General features: G+C 32.5%; 2 protein-coding genes across 2 annotated transcripts; both read left to right on the forward strand.

The window, feature by feature from the left end:
- Positions 1–5784: 5784 nt before the first annotated feature.
- Positions 5785–14340, forward strand: LOC130828878 (PH, RCC1 and FYVE domains-containing protein 1-like). The gene is made up of 9 exons (XM_057694906.1): positions 5785–6769; positions 8035–8121; positions 8221–8310; positions 9468–9548; positions 9631–9825; positions 9926–12037; positions 12721–12867; positions 13269–13654; positions 13826–14340. Exons 1-9 carry the CDS (start codon positions 6710–6712, stop codon positions 13968–13970), a joined length of 3303 nt encoding a protein of 1100 aa, XP_057550889.1. The 5' UTR covers positions 5785–6709; the 3' UTR covers positions 13971–14340.
- Positions 14341–18476: 4136 nt separating this feature from the next.
- Positions 18477–21273, forward strand: LOC130828879 (annexin D8-like). The gene is made up of 6 exons (XM_057694907.1): positions 18477–18834; positions 19280–19425; positions 19538–19756; positions 19903–20115; positions 20454–20552; positions 20745–21273. Exons 1-6 carry the CDS (start codon positions 18762–18764, stop codon positions 20985–20987), a joined length of 993 nt encoding a protein of 330 aa, XP_057550890.1. The 5' UTR covers positions 18477–18761; the 3' UTR covers positions 20988–21273.
- Positions 21274–21940: the final 667 nt, after the last annotated feature.

The raw sequence follows: 21940 nt of genomic DNA on the forward strand, positions 1-21940 counted from the left end.
ACTACGAACAGCTATTTTGACCTGTTTTTGTGCAGCATGCTGTTCACAGTTACTAACTGCGAACAGGTCAAATAGTTGTTCGCAGTTAGTAACTGCGAACAGCTCCAAACCATAGGTTTGGGATTTTCACGCTTACTTTTAGAAATAGTTTGAATCTTAGTTTATTTAATTAATTTTTTTTAGCCTATAGATTTCAATTTTTCGGAGTTTTGAGTTTAAAGTTTTTTGACCCTAAAAGTTTGAATCTTAGTTCGGGCCTACAAACAAATATTGAATATGAGTTCAGTGCTTATTGGAACCAAGTCAAACTCAACCCTTGATCATTCTTGGTCCTATAAACCATTTTAGACTAAGATGCGAAAATATTAAATCGATCGAGTAAGACCTATATACCTATATTTTTTTTTGTCTTTGCAAATTAGAACAATAGCAAATAACAAGGATAAATATTGTAGCTAAAGCTAAGTAGCCAGATTTCGGTGAATGTTAAATTGAATGATCAGATCACCTACTAAATTTATCTTTGACTTAACCAAATAATCTTTTATAACTCATCTTCTCCACATCTTTACCTTCATTTCTTCAACTTTGAAGCTTCAATAATGACTTTAAATTTCAATCTCTCTTGTTTATTCCCTCACAAATTAAAATTCCAACTTCTATCCTCCCACATCAAGTAAACTTCTACTTTTATACAATTCATCATTGAATACAACCAATTTGATTATGGTAAGCTATTGGAATCAAAAAATAATGGCAAGTTATTATCTACTATAATGTTTACTTGACTTTAAGTAGAGAATTAAATTTTGTCTTAGTTAGAGCAAATATCACTCTTATTAAATAAAAATTCTCTAACCTTGTATTCTGACGGCCAACCCTTAATTAAAAAAAAAACCTTTGAGAAGTTAAAACAACCAAGGTTCAAAATTCCTCATACAAATGGTCCCTTTAAGTCTACATATCATAATCTATCTTTTCAGTATTTGTACTCCATATATTTTATACCTATACTTTATTTCTCTAAATGGTTGAAGTAAGAAAGGGTTATATCAAAAAAAAAAAAAAAAAGTAAGAAAGGGTTGTCTCCATGCTTTTGCGCAAGAAGTTACTTTCACTTTAGTTTTATATCATGTATAATCAACATACTTAGCACAATTATGAGCAACTATTCAAGTAGAAGCATTAATTTAGGTCATCGGATTAAATTTGGATTAGGTCTTTCAATTCGGTTGAAATCGATTCTTGTGCTCAGTGCTCATATTAGTTTTTCATTTTTCTTATTGCTTTGGCTACTAAACTTTAATTGATTTTGTGATATTTATATTTAATGCAAACGAGTAAATTTAACAACTATTAAGTAAAACAAAAGTACTCCTCTATCGTACTCAATTTCCTTCGCTTTCTATTTAGCTCGTTCCAATGAATTACACCACGTTAACTCCGATTATCTTTTCATTCATATCTTGTATAACCCTGCAGTCCAACAAGAACAACCTAATTCAAGGATTTCAGTAGAGAAACTATCAAAATTAATATTTGGATACGACTTATTATTTTACCTTTAATATTCTCTTTTTTATTTCTGAACCCTATTATTTTAGTCCATTATATTTAATTTTTTATTTTTTGTATCAAAATAAATGAAGCTAAAAGTGAATGATTAAATTGAGGAGTGTTCCCTTGCTCTTTATCAAAGAGTTTGCTAACAAGTTGACACTTGCCACCCCACGTTTGGTATGTTTTTGGATATGGATTGGATGCATGAAAAAGTTGGGTCCAATTTCTTTCATTAAATTATTAGATAGCATTATGCAAAGCAATGGGGTTTAGAAAGGTAAAAGGCCACTTTACTTTTTCTATTAAAGAAGATACACTACTACAACTCTACAAGTGAGTATGTTGATAGTTGGGAAGAACTTGGACCACTCTACCAAAATATGAAATGGTATATTGGAATATACATATATATATATATATATATATATATATATATATATATATATATATATATATATATATATATATATATATTTAGATGAATTCGAGTGTCTAATATGATAACAATCAGGTTTCGTATTAAAAATACAGGATGAATAATCATGTATTCATCAAATAGTTATCATTTTATCTTTAGACATATCTAGTTATATAAGGTGTGTCCTGATTTTTCTTAGTTATAGATCGATATAGATAATAACTTTGCAATATTATAGTTTTAAATTTGCTCAATTTGATAAGATAGACTTTTTATATTCTAACTTAATTCACTCATTCTATTTTGTAACAATCATAAGATAACATTATGAGAATCAAATCTTACCGCATTTGGAGTAAGTAATATTTTCTCCATTTAAGATCTTAACTTCAATTTTCATTGCCTCCTTCTAGCTCTCACTTTTGCTCATCTTACGATTTACTTAAAACTAAAAAAAATTGACGACACTCAATCCTACTTGAAAATTTTTCTCAAACAAATAAATTCATCTTTAAAACTCGAATATGAACTTAATGTGAAGCCTATATCAACATCATTAAAGTAAGAATATTTGAAATAAAATACATTTTTAATAAAAATTTTGATAAATAAGTTCGATCCTAAAATAATATTAATTTAGGTCAGTATAATCTGCAAACAAATAACTATAACACTTTAATCCACACAAATTTTAATAAAAAAATAAAAGTCTACTATACATAATGAATGCAAGAAAAAAGTTGACATGTACATGTAAAATAACATACACAAAATCTACAACAAAGGATGTAATACCACAAACTTTGTGTCCCATTGGTTTAGATGCTTTATTATTGCCTTGGAAGTTGGAATATGACTTTGCCTATAATATAGTTATTTTTATCAAAAATCATAATAAAAAGCATTTATAAAATAGTATATATTTATATAAAAATATAATTTTATAAATATTATTTATCAATATTCAACAATAAATATACTTATATATATATTTTTTTATCGTGATTAGAGTTAATATTCACTTTACTTCAATAATCATTTAGAAAATATATGTATTCCTATCATCATACACTACATAATAGTATTAGATTTGTAAAGCTAGTAGCAAGCACAACCTTATACATCGAGTCCAATGATCAATTTCATGCAACAAAAAGGTAGGACCATATGATGTACCCAAAAGATTCAAGGGAATTTCTAACATGTCCCAACTCTCTTCATTTTAAAAAAGAAAATAAGGAAAGGAGGGGCTAAGTGTAGTTAGTGGACCTTGTTGAGGGCATTTTGGAAGGCCTTTAAAGTCCATGTATTCTTTGCACATGGTCATTATTCTTGTTGATTGGATATGATCCTTGACACCATTGTCAATCAAGCATGGGATAATTTTTTTCCAACTTAAATACATCTATCCACCGGATAATTTATCTGTGTGAAATGACAACTGATGATTAGTTGATAATAATTAAATATAATTTTTAATATATAATTGGTGAATAATAAATACATAATATTTTTATATATTTAATACTATCTTAAATGCGTAATTTACCTAGTAAATAAACAAAGATTTTTCCTTTTTTTTTGTTCATGTTATCTCTTAGAAGTAAACACATGTTATTGTTGGTTAAGATGATATTGGATCATGGATGCCTTAATTGTTTATATCTCCTTCAAACTTGGAAAGACCAAACCCTAACTTTTATTTTATAACGAAATGCTTATGCTTAGAATAAAATTAATTATTTGTGATGATCCATTAGAAAAAATATTACTTAAATAATTCTTTGGATATCTATGTGTAGAAGTGAGAAGACAATGAATTAATCAAATCTATACAATTTAAAAATTCGACTATATATATTTTAAATATTGTTATAAATAAAAGTGGTTTACTTAAATTATGTTATTTATGGTTGAATTATAGGAGTATTAAATTACTGTTTAAAAATATGTTGAATAATAATGTTGTCTTAAACTTAGAATGCTAATAAGTGTAGCACAATATCCGTACTTGTTATTTTTAAATATGTGTGAAATGAGAATATTTCTCAAAATCTACACCAATAGAACAAATCAGCATCTTACCTAGTGTATCCCGCTCATAGAAAAACTATAAATAGGATTTGTCGCCGTTTGTTACTTGTTATTTTTAAATATGTGTGAAATGACAACATTTCTCAAAATTTAAACCAATAGAGCAACTCTTATATCGTCATAAAAGAAAATTTGTGTAAGTTTTAATATGTATTTTATTTATTTATAATCATTTTAAAGTTAAATAATTGATATTATCTAACAAATAAGAGAACCAAAAGCCCTTCTAGCTCAATGGATCGAGCATCTTCATGTAGAGCAGAAGGTTTAGGGTTTGACCTCTATTGGGTACAGGTTTCAATTGGGGGTTTCTTAAATATGATTTGTTCGCATCTTTTAGGAAAAATAAAACCCCCTACTTAGAATCTACCTTGTGCGAGATATTAGGAATGTCTTTTACCTATCTAACAAATAAGTGAGATTTTGAATAATTTTGCTAAAACTCCTTTTGTTGATTTTACTACAATTTTCAATATGAGATTTTGTATTAATATTGCTATATATCACCTCCTATTCAACCCATTAGTCCCATTTAGTTTTTCACACTTGTCGAGGCAAGATTTTAACATTTAATATCTCTAATTATTCTTAATTAAAAATTATAAAAAATTGATAATAATAATCTGTATTGAAACGAATTAAACAAGATCTTACATGACTATGTTTTAACTTATAGACTAAGAATGAAATACAAATTAAGAGTGATAAGTGAATAGTGAAAAAAATAAATGAGACTAACGACCCGTTTGGTACATAGTATTAGAGGGCGATAATGGTAATAAAATTAAGTAATAAAAAATTTGGTTGTTTGGATGCCTTCAATGGTAATGGATGGTAATAAAATAAGGTAATGAAATTACCAAAACGGGCCATTTTTATTACCATCAAACAACCTGGTATTAGGTTGTAATGGTAATGAAGTATTACTGTGGTAATAAAATAAGGTAATGTTGTTTCGAGCTTAAGAAAAAAAATAATGAAGAAAAAAAAGGTAATGTATGTAATTATCAAAAAAAAATATTATTATTAAAAAAAGAATCATTAGATAGAATAATTTAGATACAATCATGCTTTTAGATACAAATATACAATAATGAAACTAAGAGTCATTACCATTTTTTATTACTAACAATCAAATGCAATCAATGGAATATTATCTTGCATTACCATTCTTTAGTCATGTACACCAAACAAAAGAATCTTCATTACCAATTCTCATATCCATTCCTTCATTACTATTGCCATTACAACATTTCATTCCCATTACTTTATTACCATCAACCAAACGGGTCGTAATGGGTAGAATAGGAAGGAGTATATTTTTATGAAAATGTCTAATTATTTTTTTCTGATAATTTAATGGGCGGAATATACTAATCAAGATGGTGATGATGATTTTCTTCTGATAATATACATACAATTAAAAAAAAAATTTCTACTCCAAGAATAAACCAAAAATTCACTAAGATAAAAAAAAAGTCAAAAAATTGTAAATAAATAAAAAAAATCAATATAAAAAACCAAAACAATGAATCAAAAACAAAAAAGCAAAATCAAAAAGTTATTGTTTAATCTCCATCATTCACTTCCACCGTGGATTAATTGACACACAACTGCACAAGTATAGACTTACTATAGTAGTATATCTCCACTTTAATTTTTTCTTTTTTTAAAATTAATTAATTTATTATTTTACATTTTCTTTTTCTTTTATTTTAGTGAGAGTAATTTCAACTGGTCCTCTCTCAGTCTTCTTCAATCTCTCTCTCTTCACAAATCAGAAATCTCTCATCTTTCACTTTCTCTCTTTATCTCCATCACTTTCTCTTTCCTCTCTGAAACTCTCTGCAACTATTTTCAGATCAATTACTCTCCGAGATTCTCTCTCTCTTTCTTCAATCTTTTCGCTGTTCTCTGACCATAATTCCTCGTAAAGCTGCATCTCTTCTAGTACTTGTACTGTTTATTTCCGGTTTAAGTCAATCGTCATTTGACTTTGAGGAGAAATTCAACTGAAAATCTACTACACTATATATCTGACTTTTTTGATTTCAATTCATGAGAAGACTGCAATTCAGGTGAAAAATGATGTGGAATGAGTCTAAAATCGGAAAATCCAAGGTTTGAGGAATTTTGACGGGGTTTTTTTTAAATTAGAATAATATTTTGCGTGCTTTCTGAATTGAGGAGATTGCGGAAGCAGAATTTTGATTTTAATCAACTTCATTGAGAAACTGTATTTTAGCTGAAGATTGAAGCGAACGTAATCGGAAAATCCGAGGTTTGAAGAAATTTTGATGGAGTAAATTTATGTAGAATAACATAAATTTTAACGTGCTTTTGAATTGAGGAGATTGTGCAAGTACAATTTTCGATTTCAACTTCATCGAGAATCTTTTTTTGATTTGGCTAAGAGATGACGCGACATTACTGCCGGTGGTCGGAAATCAAAGGTTTTCGGAAATTTTGATGGTGTGAATGTGTTTTTGACTTCGGACTTGTGGAGATTGTGGAAGTGAATTTCGATGTATGGAAAATTTTCATTACTTTGAAAATGGATGATGATGAGTTAAGTTTGAGCTCTAAGTGAATTTGATTTGGTTTGTGATTTTGATTTTTTGCTGAATTTGTATAAAGATGGATAGAATGGCGTCAGATCTTACTCGTAACGGTCCTGTTGAAAGAGATATTGAGCTGGTAAATTTTGTTATATTCTTACTGTACATTCTAATTTTAGCCTTTTTGGTTTACTATATTGTTCTTTAGATTGTTTGAGCATTTCATTTCAAAAAAAGAAAAATATATTTTTGAGCATTTGGTTTAGTGGAAGTATTGATAATTTGATTGGACTTAGTTGGATCGTTAATGAAGTGGAGTGTATTACTTGAATATGGAGTTTGACTGTTTGAGGTTTAATTGTTTTGCCGAGAGATTAAGTGTATGAACTTGAGATCGAGTAGTTGTGCTATGTTACGGTGGAAGTGTTGATTTTCATTCAATTGTGTCAATTAGATACCTTGTATTCTTAGAGAATGGCTAACATAGACGCTCAGAGTAACATCTATGACTAAGGTCATGTTCACTTTGATTGAATGGAACTTATTAGTGCTACGCTGCTAAACTGAATGGTATTGAAATGAAGTAAAAAGGTGAAAATAAATGGTAACTAATAGAACTTAGCTGCATATACGTACTTATTGAAGAGAACAGACCCCAGGCGTGCATTTTCTAAAATTCTAAGTCGGCACTAGCTGTTGTTGATCAGGACCAATATGTTCCGATAAGAGGTTTTAACTTACAATCATTATTATCAGCCAAGGTTCACTAAGAAAGACCAGTTATAAGTTCATCAGGAGGTAAAATTGGTGATTGAGAGCACCTTCTAAATAGCTATGTTTTTGTCTATCTGTTCAAAGACTTGGGTTTTCTGTGGCATTACTAATTCCTTAATGTAGAGCTTGCATTCTTAACTCAATGTTCTTCCACTGCTTGGGCATTTGTGGCTAGTGTTTATGCTTCTGATAGTGATTGGTTTGAAGAATTTAAATGGTTAGTTTATGTGCAATGGAAATACAAAGAGTTTTGAACTATAAGAATCAAAAGAAAGGTAACATTGGTAAAGGGAGTTACTGAGATGGTTACCTAGAGATAGTCACAATTCGGTTGAAACTGTTTCTATCAAACTGCTGATCTTGTTAGTTTAGTGATCTGTTCTTTGCACATAGAGCTGTGAGTGCTATCATCGTAGCTATTACTTATTAGAAAAGTTGTTAAAGTTTGGAATCATTCCAGGATTATGTATAACCGTCCTTTTGCTCGGAAAAACACTGGATAAAGTCAAAACCAAAATGTCACAGATGATCAGTTTTCTTTGAGCATGCCAACAATCACTTTGAGCTAATTTCTCATGTTCCTCTACTTGTTAGCAAAGTCATTTATTTGTTTTTTCTGATCCACTGCAGGCTATTACTGCCCTTAAAAAGGGTGCATATTTGCTGAAGTATGGAAGAAGAGGAAAGCCAAAGTTCTGTCCATTCCGGCTATCCAATGTAAGTTTTTCGCTCATGAAATGCTCTCCCCTGAATACCTATGGTGTTTGCAGTATTGCTTTTAATTAGTTTCTCTAATGACCAAAATGGTTGTTTTAGGATGAATCTGTTTTGATATGGTTCTCGGGGAAAGAGGAGAAGCACTTGAAGCTTAGCCATGTTTCCAGAATTATATCTGGCCAGCGAACAGTAAGTTACTTTCGTTAATTTGAAGGACTTACTTGGTAATGCTATATGATCTAGCATTCACAGCTCGCAAGTCAAGGTTACTTGTGAATTGTCAGCATCCTTTTTAAAACGAAGACCTTGGATTTTTTTTCTTCAGATTTTTGAAAATCTTGTTTTCACCGAGTAATATTCAATGATTTGCCTCCGTTTTTTTATTCGGGGAATGAGGGGGTTATGGATTGTTGTTTGATCATGGAAACAAAAACTAGCCTGTTATGCTATGTAACAGCAGTTATGTAACCTCTTGGAGAATTGCCGCGACATTTAATCCCATTATATAACTATGCATGAATTTTCACGTTTATAATGTCGCGTTGATCGTCACGTAATGTGTAATGCCCGATATTTCACCGTAACAATGTTATTTGTTGTGAAGAGGTTATTGAAAATTTTTTCTAACATCTTCCTAAATTGTAGAAAAAATTATTATAACATATTATAATTTCATTAATACCCATCAATTATGCTTAATCATTAAACAAAGTAATTAACAAGTTGATTAATTATCCACTAAAAGTACCTCATATAGTGCAATTATAATTATGGGCATGTTATTGCATAATAATAGTTGTATGCTAACAGAAATACAATTATAAGTTCAAAACTCTTTATGTAATTTTTTGCTTCAAAAATTTGCATGGCCACGATTTGTGTCATTATTCTATTTGTTGTTTTTGTGAAACCGCTAGTGAAACATAATTCACTAGTTAGTTCGCCTTTTGGAATCCTGATTCACTTAAAATGGTTCAAAAATAGCCTAAAACCAACCATAATTCGCTTTTTTCGATTCGCGATTCGCAAGGCAATTAGCAAGTCACGTGACACTGGACACCACAGTCGTTTCCGCGACCATGTTTTTTTCCCATGTGTTTGATGCTCATTTAGAAATTCTTCTAAGGGTTTTATTGGTATCGATCAAATTCCTTGAAGTTATAAATTATGGTATAAGTATATTACCTGATCAATTTTATCTTCTTCACATTCAGTTTTTCAAAATTCCCTCAAGCTGTCAAGCATCCCTTTTTTCTCAAGAAGGAATAGCAATCATTTTCTCTCATTTACATCAATAGATCTTTGGGGTGGCTGATATATACTAATCTGTTGTTTCTCCATTACAGCCAATATTTCAAAGATACCCTCGTCCTGAGAAGGAATATCAGTCATTTTCTCTCATATATAATGATCGATCATTGGACTTGGTGAGAAATTTTTCTTGTCCTTTTTGTAGGCTCTTTTTACTGATGCTCTTCAATAACCTGTCTTATCATTTTTTATCATCAGATTTGCAAGGACAAGGATGAAGCTGAAGTATGGTTTAGTGGTCTTAAAGCTTTGATTTCGAGGAGTCATCAAAGGAAGTGGAGAACAGAATCAAGGAGCGACAGCATTCCATCTGAAGCAAATAGTCCTAGGACCTATACACGAAGGAGCTCTCCTTTACACTCTCCCTTTGCTACCGGAGATAGCTTGCAGAAGGTAGAGTGAATTAAAAAAGAAAACAACGTAAAAAAGTAATTTTTCATTGCTTTCATTTTGTTGTTCCGTGCCTGATCAAATCTTGTTTTAATGGACTCAGGATAGCAGTGATCACCTGCGCCTTCATAGCCCGTATGACAGCCCGCCTAAAAATGCTATGGACAAGGCGTTTTCAGATGTGATGCTCCCTGTTCCTTCAAAGGCCTTTTTCCCTTCAGATTCTGCTACTATATCTGTACATTCCATGTCATCAGGCTCAGATAGTGTATATAGTCACATGAAAGGAATGTCTACAGATACCTTTAGAGTCAGTATGTCAAGTGCTGTTAGCTCATCAAGTCAAGGTTCTGGTCTTGATGATGGGGATGCTTTGGGTGATGTATTCATCTGGGGAGAAGGCACGGGAGATGGTGTGCTTGGTGGTGGAGTGCGTAGAGTAGGTAGTTGTTTTGGTGCCAAGATGGATTCATTGTTGCCTAAGGCATTAGAGTCTGCTGTAGTTCTTGATGTCCAGAATATAGCTTGTGGTGGACGGCATGCTGCTTTAGTTACCAAGCAAGGGGAAATTTTTTCATGGGGCGAGGAATCTGGGGGTAGACTGGGGCATGGGGTGGATGCTGATGTTTCCCATCCAAAGCTCATAGATGCCCTTAGCACTACCAACATTGAGCTTGTAGCATGCGGGGAGCATCATACTTGTGCTGTGACCCTTTCTGGTGAATTGTACACATGGGGTGATGGTGCTTTCAATTTCGGCCTTCTTGGCCATGGGAATGATGTTAGTCACTGGGTCCCAAAGAGAGTGAATGGTCCATTGGAGGGCATACACGTCTCATCCATTTCTTGTGGCCCGTGGCATACAGCCGTTGTGACCTCTGCTGGGCAGTTATTTACTTTTGGAGATGGCACATTTGGCGTATTGGGCCACGGAGACCGTAAAAGTGTTTCCATACCCAGAGAAGTGGAGTCATTAAAGGGTCTTCGCACTGTACGAGCTGCTTGTGGTGTCTGGCATACTGCTGCTGTCGTGGAAGTTATGGTTGGGAACTCAGGTTCTAGCAACATCTCTTCAGGTAAACTATTCACCTGGGGTGATGGAGATAAAGGTCGACTTGGACATGGTGACAAGGAGGCAAAACTCGTACCCACCTGTGTTGCTCTCATTGATCCTAACTTTTGTCAAGTTGCCTGTGGCCATAGCATAACAGTTGCACTTTCAACTTCTGGTCATGTTTATACAATGGGAAGCCCTGTTTATGGACAGTTAGGTAATCCTCAAAGTGATGGGAAACTTCCAATGCGCTTGGAAGGAAAGCTCTCAAAGTCTTTTGTAGAGGAGATAGCTTGTGGTGCTTATCATATTGCTGTTTTGACCTCTAGGACAGAAGTTTACACTTGGGGGAAGGGTGCCAATGGACGGCTAGGTCATGGGGATACAGAAGATCGAAATATCCCAACATTGGTTGAAGCTTTGAAGGACAAACAAGTGAGAAGTATTGCTTGTGGTACAAACTTCACTGCTGTTATCTGCCTGCATAAGTGGGTCTCTGGTGTCGATCAGTCAATGTGCTCTGGCTGTCGCCTGCCATTTAACTTCAAAAGAAAACGCCATAACTGTTATAATTGTGGGCTTGTATTTTGTCATTCATGCAGTAGTAAGAAGTCTCTTAAGGCTTCTATGGCCCCCAATCCGAACAAACCTTATCGTGTTTGTGATAATTGCCTTGTTAAACTTAGGAAAGCAATTGAGATTGATGCTTCAAGCCACTCCTCTGTCAGTAGAAGAGGACTTGTAAACCAGGGGATTGAGCTGAGTGAGAGAGAAGAAAAGCTCGATGCAGGTTCTCGTCAACTTGCAAGATACTCTTCGATGGACTCCTTTGAAGGTCGATCTAGGAAAAATAAGAAATATGAATATGATAATAGTCGTGTATCTCCTATACCCAATGGGGGTGGTTCGCAATGGGGAGCTAATATATCAAGATCATTTAATCCAATGTTTGGGTCATCAAAGAAATATTTCTCTGCTTCAGTTCCAGGATCCAGAATAGTTTCTCGAGCAACTTCACCTATTTCTAGACGACCAAGTCCACCTCGTTCAACAACACCTACCCCAACCCTCTCAGGACTTATGTCTCCAAAATTGACAGTTGATGATGCCAAGAAGACTAATTATAGCCTTAGCCAAGACGTTATGAGATTAAGAGCACAGGTATGGAGTATGGTTCTTTCCTGCTTGTACTTCTGATTCTTATGCAACGATTGATTTATCCCTTTACATTAAACATTTTTTTATTCGAAACTGCCATTAGTGACTTCTTCTAGGAAGTTGGTTGTCATGCCAGGCTGCTAGTTAGCCCAAGATGCTGGACTGGTCCCTTTGCTTTTCCTAAGAAAGTTGATGCTGGGCTAAAATAAATTTTTTGATGTTCATTATTCTCTGGACCTAATCGATCCTATCTCTTGGAATGAAGGGTTTAAGAGTTCTAAATTCTAAGGACCATCCATTCCTATTATTTGAAAGAAGTGTCAAAGTTGTCTTTTTTATTCTGTCTGTAAGAGGTGGCTCCCATAAAACACCCCTCTTGGAACTTTCCCCTTTTACTGTTCAGGGGACAATACATTTGTTTTCGTGCAATGTGCCAAAATCGACAGTGATAGCTTCTCTCACAAACCCTTTGTATTTTCAAAAAGTTACAGTTTTGTTAATAACTGAACGATGTGAAAATTGGGACGTTTTGCAAGTTGTTGTTAAGGCTCCAACATTGTTGTTGGGCAAGTTGATCAACATAAAGGCTCTTGTAGTAAAGAAGAGTTGTGAATTGTATTTACTGTGGTCACTTTACATCGTCATTGTGGGAAGTATTTTTTATTTATCCTATTCTTTCCCTATAGGTGGAAAGTCTCACTCGTAAAGCTCAAATTCAAGAAGTCGAATTGGAAAGAACAAATAAACAACTAAAGGAGGCAATAGCAATAGCAGCTGAAGAGACTGCAAAATGCAAAGCAGCCAAGGAAGTGATCAAGTCACTAACTGCCCAGGTATTCTTTAGATTTCTTCATCCTCTTCCAACACCAGTGTCACATGATTTGCTAATCTCCTCGCAAACCGGGAAAAGCAGATTATGGTCGGTTTTGAACTATTGTTAGGCCATTTTATGTGAACCGTGAATTAAAAAGGCAAATTAGCACAATACTTATGTTACACTGTCTAGTACTCAAGACAAAATAGCATAAATATTCTCCTTATAGATTTAGTAGTCTTTATCATAGTGTGGTCAGTGCCAGTGGTGCACAAATTTATTGAGATTGATCTTTTATTACCGGATTGATCTTTTATTACCGGTATCTTGATGAGTAAAGTTGCTACTCTACCGATTTTATACTCCTATTTGATCTTTTTACTGATGATTTATCGTGCATCTTTCTTTTTCTCAAAACAGCTAAAAGAGATGGCGGAAAGGTTGCCTGTTGGAGCTACACGAAACAGCAAGTCTCCTTCATTTCCATCTTTGTCCTCCACTCCTACTTCTGCTGACATCTCAAACTCCTCAATTGTTCATTGTATTGATCAAAAACCTAGCCTTCTGGCGGACATAAATGGTGGCTTAAATGGTCTAGTGCTTTCAAATGGTTCAGCAACTCCTAGTAGCCGTAGTTCTGTTCAGAGTAGAGTAGTTAGCTCAGAGGCAACAAGAAACGGGAATAGAAATCGAGAAGGTGAACCACGACCAGAGAATGAATGGGTTGAGCAGGACGAGCCTGGTGTATATATTACATTCGTCTCTTTACCAGGAGGTATCAAGGATTTAAAGCGAGTTCGTTTTAGGTGAGTGTTTATCTTTTCTACTCTGGTAGTCTCAATTACACTCCAAAACGAGATCATTTTCTTTCAGCGAACTCTCTCTTTCCAAACTAGTTTATTATAATTCCATATTTGCATGCTTATGTTATTACTAATCTGTAGCCAAACATTTAATGTTTTCCCTGTTTACTGCAGCCGGAAAAGGTTTAGTGAAAAGCAAGCAGAACAATGGTGGTCAGAAAACCGAGCAAGAGTATACGAGCACTACAATGTCCGTTCAACTGATAAGTCGAGCGTTGGTGTCGATAGTGAGCTTGGCTCAATGATTACGGATAAATGAAAATAATGCGCCTGGAGATTTAGTCCCTCAGTTTTTCTCCTACAGCTATGCATTCTGCTATTCCACGCGGCACGCGGTAATGTACTGATCTATGAAGCTATGAATCTTGGACTAATATTAAAGGTCCAGATGCAGAGGTTTAATTGTTTTCTTCTATTCATTTTCGAGTCCCCCCCCCCATCTCTCATATCCCCCGATTCATGTAAGTCGTTTGTAGCTTTTTTTTTTTCTCCTTTTCTAATTGTAATGTGTGAGGATTGAGAGTGAAAAAAATGTATATTCATTATAGGTTGCTGTCAATTGTTGTAAAGCAGCTGCCTTGTAAATTCTGATTAATGAAAGTAATTTTCAGGTTTTTACCTTCTCTGAACATTGCTTCTAAACAATTGGTGAAAATGTTTGTTGTTAGTTACTCTAAATTTTCATATAAGAACTTGGAAAATTTTGATCAGTTAAGTTTAACTAACAATCAAGATAACTTAATTATTTTGTGAATATAAATAATGATACTTTCTTATAAGTATTTATAGAAGAAATCACTTATAATCGTTATTATACTATTAGTATCTCTTTTAATCTAATTTAATTTTCTCTATGTATAAAATGAGCTCCATAGTTCCTATGTAAAGGCCTTCTACCCTCCCTCTATCTCTATCAAGTTTATGTATAATGTCATCTAAACTACTTATCTCCGTTCCATTATATTTACTACTGATAATAATATTTTTTCACATAATATGTCACAATTAGATGCAAGTATTTCAAACGGAGGAAGTATCAAATTAACAAGAAACATATGCTAGAAAACACCTAGGAAAAATCCGTAGTCCCTCCAAGTAAGTCTACTCTTCGGAACAAGGAATTTTTCTGATCTGATTTCTATCTTTTTAAGTTTGCTTTATATGTTTAAAATATGTAAAAGCCCCCAAAATTTTAACTCTCAATTCTAGCATGAGTAGATGGGAAGTTGATCTTTTGGGCGCTTTCAAATATTTGAGCTGTGAGCATATAATGCAAACTTAAAGAGATAGAGCGCACTAAAAAAAATACAGTATAAATATTTTTAATTTGTTTGAGGAAAATAAAAATTAAAGTAGGATGTTGAATGTCTAAATGAGACTTGAAAGTCGCAAAAAATATATTATGGAAGATCATAATCAAAGGTGGAATTTTCAACATATATATACTTTCATTGTTTTATTATAACGATAGTGAAATTTATTTATAAAATATATCACATTTAGTTGCAAATATTTTAGAATATATATAGTATTGTTATTTGAGAAAAATTAACTTTTTTAGAAAAAATTAAAATGAACAAGAACGAAGAGGTGAAGGATAAGTTTCACAAGTTTGTTTTCCTTAAAAAAAAGTTTCACAAGTTCATGAACAAAAAATAAAAATAAAAATAAAAAATGAACTAAAACAAACATGTCCACTGGAGGGCATACATCATACATGTCTGCAGTCTACAGTCTACAGTCTACAGTCTACATAAGTTTCATTGGCCATGCCCATGCCCATGCCAAACGACCCCCTCTTCTCTATTCATTTCATTGTTCTTCCCAAATTTCTAGGGTTTTCCCCTAATTATACTCTGCAGAATCCAATGTACTTCCTCAGATGATGCGAACGATTTTATCTGCAGCAAGATGGAGATGTAGCCGAGCAATGCAGTACAACACTCAATTCTTGACCTAAGTTTTTCAACAGATATAAGCTACTTTGAATTTGAAATCACTTTACAATAATTTGAGATGAATAGTTCTCATTTGACATGTATTAATGAATTGGTTCTCTTTTTTTTGGTTTCGATTAACAATGTATTAATAAACAGCCGAGGATGTTAGTCGCTTTAACATTATTTTTGTAAATGCATAACCACTAATACTGTCAGCAGATAACTAAAGAAAATCATTAGAAGTGTTAGGCTAAACTATACTGATTTGGAATTTCTCTCCCTCCCCTGAAGCTTCGTAGTAGAATTATCTGAAGTATAGAAACATGGATTATGTTTGGTTATTATATGGACATTTTTTGGTTGATATATGCACTAATATGTTGAGGATATGTGTGTTAGAGAAGGTAATATATAGTTTGACTAAAGTTATTAATATTGCTTATATTAATTTGTTATGGAGGGTATTATGGTGGTGAATATATTTGTAATGTTGTTTGTTAAATTTTTATATTGTTTTAGTTAGGAAATGAAAGACTCCGACTATCCTTTTCTGTGTTATTAGGCTGGTGAATTAGTGGGAGGAGGAGGTGATGTTTCATATAGAGAAGGTGTGCAGAAATATGTCCTTGTTAATTCTAAATTTCTAGTATGGAATTGGAAGTATATTGAGAATTGAGATTATAAAATAAGATACAGGAGGACGAGTTTACAGGTTTCAGGGATTATATATGGCTATTCCACTTGATGATGTAAATTCTCCAAAAGCTTAGTGGCTTGCTGTGAGTTCAAAATCGTCTATTACAATGCAGTTGTTCATTGCACAAATATCTAAACAATCATTTGTTCAAGCTTCTTTTCCTTCCTCAATAGTTGAGCATTGATGTGTACTGTAGATATTGCTCAGACTAATTGCACCGCAGAAATTATTGTTGATGTAATGTGTTAATGCCAAATAAAGTTGCTGGTTTTGCTGCTGCCATTCTTTCTCATTGGATTTGGACGAAAACTTTAACTAATGCGTCTCTGTTTTCCACTAGTGTAGATAGGAGTCTATACGGCATGAGTTAAGTGAGCTGTCGTTTAGGGTCTACAATTTTATGAGGTCTCAACTCTCGGCTATATATATTTTTATATATTTCTATATTAATGGTGTCTTTTGTTTGAAGCTCTTTTTAAGACTTCACAAATGTTAAGATGACTCTGCTAGTGTATAAACATTTTTAAAATAAACTTAAGATTAGGTATTAGATTGCTCCTTTTGGCTGGGACAGAGCATTTTAATCAACTCTTCTCTTCTGTTTTTGTTAGAGTATTTTGAAGCACAAGATGTGGAAGGTGTTAATATGTTAAGAGGAACTGGCGTTAATTTTATCAGAAGTAGAAACAGGACTGAGGAACCATACATTTCCAATGGATAGGATAAGTCTATCTTGTGGCATGGTGAGTTACTTCTAGAGAAAGAGAATTCATGAGGATGACCATTAGAGTTAATCTTTTGTTCAATGTAGCTGTCTTAAATTTTGAGATTAAGGTTTTGACTTGTGTTGTTGGTTGCTTGTACATTGTAATGAAATTTTACAAGTAGCGGACGGTAAGGAGCAAGACCCAAAATCATGTTGAAATTGTAGTGTGAAGATTTTATCAATGAACTAGACAATTAGCTTGTGATAAGATGAAATATGCAAGAAACTTAACAAACAAGAACACCAAAATTTGATGAGGTTTGCCAATGTGGCTACATGCTTTTCCTAGTCTATTGTTTTAATATGTGTTCAAAGGATAGTGGAGCTACTAATCCAATCTCAATACATGAAGAAATTACAAAGGGATATAATAATATGTGAGGAAGGAAGTCTCAACACATGAAGGGATTACAGCTAGGGAGATAATAATGTGTGAGGAAAAGTAGAAGGAGAGAGATATACATAATGAGCATGGAGACAGGAGACTACTTAGAGAGATAGTAGTGAAACTCAAGCTTGAACTTGACTCAAAGAGAGTTTTGTATTCATAAGCAAATGAAGTTGGGTTAGTAAGTGATCACATGGAAGAAGCACAAGGAAATCAACAGGTGGGGTTGCTCAAATGAGCAGCTTGGTGAAATTTTTGTCTTTTGTCATGCCAGCTGCTTGTTCAGCTCTTTCATGCCTCATTCGAGCACTTTAAAAGGAACAACTTCACATGAATGCTACGCACTTCAATCCTCAATGCTCCAATTCATCCATAATACTCCCAAGACAAAGCCAAAGCATTTTTTTCTTCATCCCAAAGTTTTGACAACAACTCTTCAAATAAGTCTTGGGTGCTCTTCTCAAGTTTGGTGAAACTCCATGTATCAATACATCAAATAAACCATGAACATATCTCTTCTCTTTTCTTCATACAAAGCATGGGATTCTCCTAATTATTCAATCTTTCAAAATAAATGAGTCAAATTTCGATTCAAGTCACATTTGCAACACATTGTTTATGACTTATGAGGCATATTTATCTTAATTGATATTTCTCTAGAGAAGGTGATTTGCAATATGTATTGTGAAAACTTGAAATAGTGTTTAAGATTTTACAAATAATATTTTAATTTTGAATTATAATGTATCATAGTAAGATACTTATTAATCTATGAGTACTTTCTATGATAGGATAATTTAAAGCGATCTCTTGCATTTTTACAAAGGTTAAGATCACGTAAATTCGACCTCCTTATGGACCACTTGAACAACATTTTTTATTAAATTCGATTTGTCCAATGTCAAGACGATATTAAGAGATACAAGTTTACAATAAATTAATACTATAAATTATGAAAAGTTACCTGTATTTCACATGCCAGCAATAAATTGTAAATAAAAGTGCACCTCAAATAGGTTAATAAGGTTTGCATATCACATTAATTTATATAATAACTGAACAAGGTAATAAATAATGCTATGTTTTTGGCTAAATAAAGGTAATAAATATTTGCATTAAATGTCCAAAAATAGTTATATACAAAACGTTTTATGTAGTAATGGACATTTAAACAAACTATATAATAAACAAGAGTTTTTGGGGATTTTTATTCAAAATTTATTTATTAAAAGCATTTTCAGAAAACAAAGAATACAATAATGGCTACCCTTGTTGCTCCTGAGAGGCCCTCTCCAATTGATGATGCTCATGTTATCAAAAAGGCTTGCAAAGGTTATTTTCTTCTTTTCTCAATTGTTTTAATTTTATAATTTATTTCTCAATTTTCTAATAGCCAATAAATAGAGGTATTTTTTGTATATATATCCATCCATGAACAAGAAGGGGCAAAATATTCAAGAGTTTTACAAATTTGTTACATTTACTTACATTTTTATTAGTTTTTTTGGGATTAAGGCGTTGGATATAACAATTTTTATCATTGCAATTGTAAATGTAATTTGCATATGATAATTTTCATACAAAATTTGATTTGGACAAAATCTTTCATTCGAGTATAAATATTCCTATGAATTATGATTGAATTAAAATGTTTAAATGACGGACTTTATATTAGGTTGTGTATCATATAGCCGACTTTAATCTTTTGGGATTAATATTGTTTTTCTAATCAAAATTATTGATTAAGTTACATTTTTTATTGTTAATTTTTGTTTAGGCTTGGGAACCGATGAGAAAGCTATAATTTCATTATTGGGTCACCGAAATGCATGTCAAATTAAGCTAATTAAACTAGCTTACCAAGAAGTGTATCAACAGGATCTAATTGAGCAGCTTAAGTGTGAGATTTCAGGAGATTTTGAGGTTTGGCTTTGAAGAATATATTTAGTTATAATTATATTTGTAAACCCTTATATTATTACTTGATCATTAATCTAAATACTTACGTGTTTTTTTAAAAAAAAACTAATTACAGAAAGCAATATGTCAATGGGTTTTGGATCCTATTGAACGCGATGCAATCCTAATTCACGAGGCCTTGGATAAAGGAAAACCTAATTATAGTTTAGTGGTGGAGATTGTAAGTACTAAATTACCTGAAGAACTCCTCTCAGTTAAGCGTGCTTATCATAAGGTGTACAAACGTGCCTTGGAAGAAGATGTTGCATCTCACACCAATGGAAAAATACGAAAGGTAGAATAATACGTCGTATTAGAGTTTGCCTATGTACTAGGCCTTATATTAGAGATTTTTATCTAAAAATAGCAAACTCAAAGGAACAGAAGAAATAGGTAATACTGAGAGATATTCAATTCCCTATATTGACATCTTTCTTGCAGTTTTTGGTGGGTATTGTAAGCACATACAAGTACCATGGTGATGAAATTGATGAGATAATTGCACACTCAGATGCAAACATTCTTCATGATGAAATACAAGATAAAGACTCCATTCATGATGAGATAATCAGAATTATTAGCACAAGGAGCAAGCAACAACTCTTGGATACTTTCAATCATTTCAATGACATTCATGGGACCTCCATTTCAAGGGTATGTACACATAATAATCTTCCACATAAATTACGTTCATCTCGAAATTTAGAAAGCCTTGTGAAAAGTTAGAAAACGAAAAGTTAAGGGTTGGAAAAATATAAAGCAATTTTAGTAATATATAACTGAAAATATGCAAGGGCCAAATTCAAAAGAAAGGATGCGAAATAAGGCTTAGAAAGTAGGTCGTGGGGCCCTGTCGGGCCCTCCATATGGCTTTGCCACTGTATGTAATCGAGGTCTCATTATGCACATGCCTTTGAAACCCCTATGATCTTCGCTAAATATATTAATTTTGTATTTTCATGCTAATTAGTACCTTAATTTTGTTATGTTAGGCTCTAAGAAACTCCACAAACTCCCAAGAACATGATTTCTTTCAAACACTAAGAGTGGCCATCAAATGTATTATGAACCCTCCAAAGTACTTTGCTAAGGTATGACTTCAAGATACTATTATTAGTTTATGTTACTCAGATTTGTGAACTCAAAAGTTGTTCAAATGAAAGCAAGTCTTGAGAATCCAACAAGGGTTCTTGAGATAAATTGAAGAGTCCGAGCAACATAATTAATCATAATATCTTGTTAACTAGTCTGCTAACTTGAGTTAACGTTTCTCCTTTTGAAAGATCTTGCGCAATGCAATTGTTGGACTCGGAACAGATGAAGATGTTGTTACTCGTGTGATCATTACTCGAGCTGAAATCGATTTGAAAGAGATAAAGGAATTATACTTGCAGAGGAACAATAAATCCCTTGATCAAGCTATTGCTGAAGATACTTCTGGGGATTATAGAACATTTCTTCTAACTTTGTTAGGAAGTGAAGGGTTTGGAGTTACTAGATCAGTTGGTAACATTCCTTTGTTATAAGAAAAATTAGTCTTTTTGCTTGCAATAAATTGAATATTATATTTAGTTGTAGATTCTTCTTTAGGTAGTTCCTCATCTATTTTATTTAGTTTTTCATGCATTAAATTAAATTACATATTGGGGGATCATAAAAAAAAATTAGTTTGTCTGTTTTTACTTTGTACTATCTCTATTTTGCAATCAACAAAAAGGATAAATTACCTGTTGGTACTATCTCTTGTTGATCAATGGGCAAAATAGTGAAATACTAACCAACTTAATTGTTAATTTATGATTATATGAATTTAAATGCTACTCTTTTTGCAATAACAAAAGAATTTTTAATTTATTCTTTTGTTTTATATATGTTACACATTTTGTGACATAATGGGATTTTTAATCAAAATGGTCTGTTTGTGACCTGGGCAAGTCTAAACCTAGATGCACCCTTGTTGACTTGTTAAGGGAGGCAAATGATCCCTTTTTAAAAATAAGTTCCATGAACCAAATTATAGTATAGACTTTTTATTTACTTTTCGTTTGTTTTTCATTTAACATTATTTTTTATTTTAGATTGTGCTTTTTTATTTCGGACAATTTTTTTTAGACAATAATTCATTACCTTTTTATTTTCATCCATACATTCTAACTCTCTTACGCGATAATGAATCTATCTTTATTGCCAAAATTATTTACATTTTCATTAATCAACACTAGCCTTTTCATTGGTATCATAGAAGAACAGAGAGTATATAAAATTGCAATAATATTTACTACTTCATCTTTTCCAAAATACTTACACTAATTGGTTTTTCACATAGTTTAATACACAAATTTAATCCATAATATTACTAATTATGAATTATAAAAATTTTTAAAAACTTGATAATAATTTTTACATTGAGACGAATCAAATAAAATCTCACTTAATTATATTTTAACTAATAGATAATTACAAATTAAGGGTGATAAAT

Source organism: Amaranthus tricolor, chromosome 12 (genome assembly GCF_026212465.1).
Source record: "Amaranthus tricolor cultivar Red isolate AtriRed21 chromosome 12, ASM2621246v1, whole genome shotgun sequence".
Taxonomy (NCBI): domain Eukaryota; kingdom Viridiplantae; phylum Streptophyta; class Magnoliopsida; order Caryophyllales; family Amaranthaceae; genus Amaranthus; species Amaranthus tricolor.

Bases quoted from the DNA above. Each gene is read 5' to 3' on its own strand.
- LOC130828879 (XM_057694907.1), top strand. From the start codon at position 18,762: ATGGCTACCCTTGTTGCTCCTGAGAGGCCCTCTCCAATTGATGATGCT. The intron at 18,835-19,279 runs GTTATTTTCTTC...ATTTTTGTTTAG, and splicing joins TATCAAAAAGGCTTGCAAAG to GCTTGGGAACCGATGAGAAA. The intron at 19,757-19,902 runs GTAGAATAATAC...TCTTTCTTGCAG, and splicing joins CCAATGGAAAAATACGAAAG to TTTTTGGTGGGTATTGTAAG.
- LOC130828878 (XM_057694906.1), top strand. From the start codon at position 6,710: ATGGATAGAATGGCGTCAGATCTTACTCGTAACGGTCCTGTTGAAAGA. The intron at 8,122-8,220 runs GTAAGTTTTTCG...TGGTTGTTTTAG, and splicing joins GTCCATTCCGGCTATCCAAT to GATGAATCTGTTTTGATATG. The intron at 12,868-13,268 runs GTATTCTTTAGA...TTCTCAAAACAG, and splicing joins TCAAGTCACTAACTGCCCAG to CTAAAAGAGATGGCGGAAAG.